Below are 5,210 nucleotides of genomic sequence, written 5' to 3'. Positions count from 1 at the left end.
TTTTAAGCAGCGATATAAATGACATGATTAATACACGTACACATAGTGCTGTTTGAACATTTATCTAAGTTCAAGTTGAAGAATAACTCTTGAATAAATACAGTTTTGCTCTGAGCTGCTCTCAAATGTCCCAGTCACCTCATGTATTTCTCTACTGGTGAAGCTTGCCTCCCAGTTAAACTCATGGACGTCACTACTGATAAGTTCAGGGTCAGTTCTGTTCACTGGAGAAGATGTTGTGTCTACAGAGGCTGGGAACTCGCACTCCGATAGATTTACGTCTCCAACAACAATCACAACACTTTGCATAGCACGTTCTAGTAGCAAAGACGTGAACAGACGGTCGGTAAGTGGCGTCAATAGGTGAGGTCCAATCAGAAGACGGAGTCAGATGACGTTGTGAAGTCCAACCTATGTCCAGGGTGGAGACATCCAAGAAGATAATTACCAAACCGACCTAGAATTTGAGGCTTTTTGTGACTTGAGTTCCTGCAGGAGTCCTTGTCCAGAAAGACCAGCGCTGGCGTTTAGGTTTCACATGTGATCCGAATAAATTCTTGAACTGAGACCAAGTGCGTCCTGAAAATGCTTCCAAAGTGCTGCCCACACAGGTGCCTGATCAAATATCTGAGAACATTTGGACTACTGATCCAACATGACCCCTAGACATGTGGACCACACAGACACATGTACAGATGCACCTTACACTGTGGACACTAACTGGGCTTCACATTCAACTGGATGGACTGGGTTTAAACCTGGGTTTAAATTTAACTGTGGTTTGAACTGAGCTCAGATTAAAGGAGTGTTTGTTGGTTCAGCCCAGTCTGTGACAGGTTCAACTGGACCGGCTTTACCTGATCTCAGTCCTACCAACGTGGTTCTGCTCACACCTGCTCACTCTGCTCACTGGGAATGCTGTGGAACATGGTCATGTGACTGTTACTGATGCATTGTGGGTGTTTTGTGTGTGTTTGTCCTGACATTACCTCCGACAGTGAGATAGAGGGCAGGGCTTTGAGACGACGAGAAGCTGTGGTTATAAACATCCACGTGATAAACACATGTGTAGTTCCCTCGGTGGGCGTAGCCCATGGCAGACAACAGGAAGTGGGCGGAGTGATTGACAGCTGGCTGGGTGAGGTTCAGCGGCTCCTTGGTGTCGGAGATCAGCTGGAAGGAGCCTCCTGGGTACTGTGGTTGGACGGAGCATGTGATGGTGAATTCGGAGCCAATGAGCACCCTGAACCCCTGCTGGTAGACCTCAAAGACCCCGTCAGACAGGGAGATGTTGGGCTGAGGCAGCAGATCTGTCCACACACAGAGACATGATTGGACCAAGCAGCACACATGAGCACAAACAAGCAGTCAGAGAATCCATCCTCCTCAGAGACACAGATGGATCTGATCCACAGGAGTTTGGGATGGGATGAACACTGACCAATGAAAACATGGAGGAATGGGTCATTTAGAGCACAGCTGACCTTCAAAGGCATTATGGGTAAAAAATGACACACATGTGGTGGTTTTAGAGTCTCACATGTCAACATTTGGTCCTTTTGTCCTAAATGAGACTAATGTGAAATCTGTTTGTGTTTTCAGCCTCATCTGGTCCAAATGAAGACGTTCATTTGGAATCTGGACGTTACAAAGGTCAATATTTGACACATTTGACAGAAAAAAAACAATGAACTGAGACAAAATAATCAACTGATGAAATGAACAGATTCATTAGACGTAACTTTAAACGTCAGAGTCAGAACCATCTGGTCACTGAGAATTCAGTTCAGACACAGTTTGTGTCCATTTGTACCTGAACACACCACGTCCACACCAGATGAGTGTTTATAGAAATCATCTAGTCCAACACAGTCCCTCAGTCCAGATGTCAGCTTTACACAAGGAACGGACACCACCCACACAGGTCTGTCTGTAGAATTATCTGTTCTGTTGACTGAAACAGCTGATCCACAGTCCAGATGTTGACACACAGCAGATCCAGACTTCAGGTCCCAGAGTTTATACTCATCTTCTACTGGTCTCCAGTGTCCCTGGTGTTGGATCTCCAAAGTACCAGCACAGCGGCTCGGCTGTCCCACCAACCTGACACCACCTGGATCTGAGCAGAGACACAAAGACATGAGTCAAAGAAACACACTGTCATATGAAAGCCACACCCCCTTGGTACCTGAACAGGTGAGTCCAGCAGCTGTTCCAGGTGAGCAGGTCTTCCCAGCGGAGCTGGACCTTCTACAGTCCAGGACAGCAGACTCATTTCCTTCACACTGGAGCTCACTGGTCCAGACTGGAGCCTCCCCCTCTCCATAGAGCCCCCCCTGGAGGAGCCCAGGAGCCCCACAGCCCAGCTCCCTACAGACCACCTGGGTATCGTTAAGGTCCAAATCCTCTTCACACACTGAGGACCAGGACTGGTTGGACCGGACCTCCAGTCTGCCTGAACACAGACTGGAACCATGGACCAGTCTGACAGAGTCTGTGGACCCACAACAACACAGAGACATGTTTAAAGACACAAAAGCCCCTGGACAGACGGCAGTGTGAGGGTGGACTCTGGAACCCTTTCAACCCTCAGCCTAAAATGGACCGCCTGCACTTTTTATTATTTTTGACTAGAAAAAGGGTAGAAAATATGCTGTGAGTTCCTCCTTTTGCCCATACTTCCAGAACACTTAGAACATTCAACATCTAGTCATTTACAATTTAATAATAATAATAATAATAATAATAATAATAATAATAATAATAATAATAATAATAATAATAATAATAATAATAATCAAAATCAAAATCAAAATAATAATAATGGATTAGATTCTTCTAGCGCTTTTTGGGACACTCAAAGCACTTTACAATTTCCTGTATGTTCTAATTCTGCTCAAACAGCTTCTTCTCCAGCTTCTAGTTCAGGCCTGAGTGAAATGACCGTAATGACCCAATAAAACCTGTAAAGCACAACGTCTTAAATGGTGAAACAGTTCCATCCATCCAAACTGCAGATGCACAGGGTGTGTCAGCGATGACCCGTCAGGTTTGAAAGACTTAACAACACATCTGTTCATTTTGAAGAACAGAGTACAATATATAACAGAACAGTTCTATACAGTATATTGTCACAGTGATAAATACTACAGTTATGAGAGATAAATAATGGTTGGTTACCCACAGAGATGATTAGAAGGATCAAATATGCAATAATTCTAAATACTACTACTACTAATAATAATGGCTGCATGTTTAAATGTTCTTCCACGTTCCCTGTGCAGAACCATATCTGCGCACACGTGTTCTCACATTCATCTGCAGAAGGTTTTCAGTTCTCAGCAGAAAATCTGAATTTATGGGCCCGACTTACCACATAACATTTGGAAATATGACAGATGATGGAAAGTGGACTTTTACAGAAGCAGGAAACACATATTATCTGAAAAGAAACTGATAGTAGGTCCATTTGCATTTGAACAAAGGCTTTTTTTCCAGAAATGTGGACAAAATGTCAGCTGAACATGAACTAAACCATTGAACTTTGGAGGAAACACCATGTTAAAATCAAAGATTAAAGTGATCTTGACTCTTTCAAAGCCTCCTGTCAGTCATTAGTGACACAGGAACTAAATAGGACTCATGGACCAGTTCAACCAGAGCCACAACGTCCTCAAAGAAAACAGCAGAACAAAGAACACACCAATAAAAGGCCCTTTAGTGTTGAATGTGGAGCTGAAGGACACAGTGAGTGTGTGCTGTTGTTGAACTGGATTCCAACAGAGGGCGCTGTCTACATTCAGACTGGACTCAAACAGGCCTCAGGTCCACTCTGTGGATCCTCAGTCACAGGTTAGAGTTAGTTGAACGTCAGCGCTGGTGGACACACAGTCATTCTGAAGTCAGACTGAACATTCAATATGTGTGAGTGGGGTCTGTTCAAAGGCAGTGGGTTTGATGCACACATAGAATCCCAGTGGTCAGTGAATGCACCATAATGCAGTGTGTTTGATCAGTGACCTGTGCACTGGTTCATCTCAGACCACTGGAAACATGTGGCTCATGTCAAACATCTGCATTTAAGGACATGGTTTAGTGTCAGTGATGTTTCCATGGTGTCCTCAGAGTCCAGCAGACCCACATAGAGCTGGAAAAAGAGCACATGGACCAACACAAAGTCCAGTTCAAACAAATGGACTCAGTCCTTCTGAGCTGTTCAACAGCCTGTTGGAAAGCAGAGTCATGTGACCACGTTCATGGACTGGAACTGAATTCAGCTGCATGTGTTAGAAGTTTGAGTCCAACTGTCCAATGTGTGGACCTGGTCTGACTGGGTTTGGTTTGACACAGCTCAGATAAAACACACCTGAATGGACTCATGGAAGAACTCTGACAGAATCAGGACCATCCACAGTAGACTTACCTGAACAGGTGAGGGACAGGGTGGAGCCTCTGGTCCCAGTATCTGTTCTCACACAGTCCATCAGTGTAGATGAAGAGAGAAGACAGGTGGGGCTGATGAACCACACATGATAAGATGGATCAGATTCTCTCCCAGAAACAGCAGATCCACAGTCCAGTCGACGACATATGACATCTGCTGCCTTCAGGGTCCAGGGGTCAACAGACTGATAATATCCCATGTATCTCCATTCTCCATGATGTTTGATCTGTACTTTACCGTTGCAGCGACTGGCTCCTCCCACCAGTCTGACATCATCAGGATCTGATCAAATACAAGTGGCAGATAAATGAGATCAAAGTGAGTGAACTGATGTCAGCTGGTGTCAGTCAAAGCTCCACCCACCTCGACAGGTAAGGTCCACAGCTGTTCCAGATGAGCAGGTCTGTGACCCTGAGCTTCCACAGTCCAGCAGAGCAGACTCATGGCCTTCACACTGGAACATCTGCACCACAGGAGCCTCCGCTTCTCCATAGAGCACCCCCTGGAGGAGCCCAGGAGCCCCACAGCCCAGCTCCCTACAGACCACCTGGGCACCATGAAGGTCCAAGTGTCCTTCACACACTGGGGACCAGGACCTGGACTGGTTAGACCAGACCTCCAGTCTGCCTGAACACACACTGGACCCATGGACCAGTCTGACAGAGTCTGTGGACACAGATGGAAGAAGACTGGAATCAAACTACAGTCTGAAGTGGACTCTAAGGGACTCTAGTGGACTGGAGTAGACCGGGGTCTGGGGCTTGGA

General features: G+C 45.8%; 1 protein-coding gene across 1 annotated transcript; it reads right to left on the bottom strand.

The window, feature by feature from the left end:
- Positions 1–642: 642 nt before the first annotated feature.
- LOC115424877 (scavenger receptor cysteine-rich type 1 protein M130-like) lies at positions 643–4,565 on the bottom strand. Its single transcript, XM_030142272.1, has 5 exons — positions 4,424–4,565; positions 2,189–2,494; positions 1,814–2,119; positions 1,080–1,310; positions 643–662 (listed from the first exon to the last, which is right to left on the bottom strand). The coding sequence occupies exons 1-5, from the start codon at positions 4,482–4,484 to the stop codon at positions 643–645; spliced, it is 924 nt and encodes a 307-aa protein (XP_029998132.1). The 5' UTR covers positions 4,485–4,565.
- Between the last annotated feature and the right edge of the window lie 645 nt (positions 4,566–5,210).

The sequence above is a fragment of the Sphaeramia orbicularis genome, chromosome 8 (assembly GCF_902148855.1).
Source record: "Sphaeramia orbicularis chromosome 8, fSphaOr1.1, whole genome shotgun sequence".
NCBI classification, from domain to species: Eukaryota; Metazoa; Chordata; class Actinopteri; order Kurtiformes; family Apogonidae; genus Sphaeramia; species Sphaeramia orbicularis.
This window is presented reverse-complemented; position numbering and strand designations above follow the sequence as displayed.

What these genes read in the sequence shown, in the direction of transcription:
- LOC115424877 (XM_030142272.1), bottom strand. Translation starts at nt 4,484, where the DNA reads ATGGACTGTGTGAGAACAGATACTGGGACCAGAGGCTCCACCCTGTCC. An exon ending in TGCTGGACTCACCTGTTCAG is followed by an intron (nt 2,120 to 2,188) that starts GTACCAAGGGGG and finishes GTCTCTGCTCAG; the next exon opens with ATCCAGGTGGTGTCAGGTTG. An exon ending in TGTGGACGTGGTGTGTTCAG is followed by an intron (nt 1,311 to 1,813) that starts GTACAAATGGAC and finishes GTGTGTGGACAG; the next exon opens with ATCTGCTGCCTCAGCCCAAC.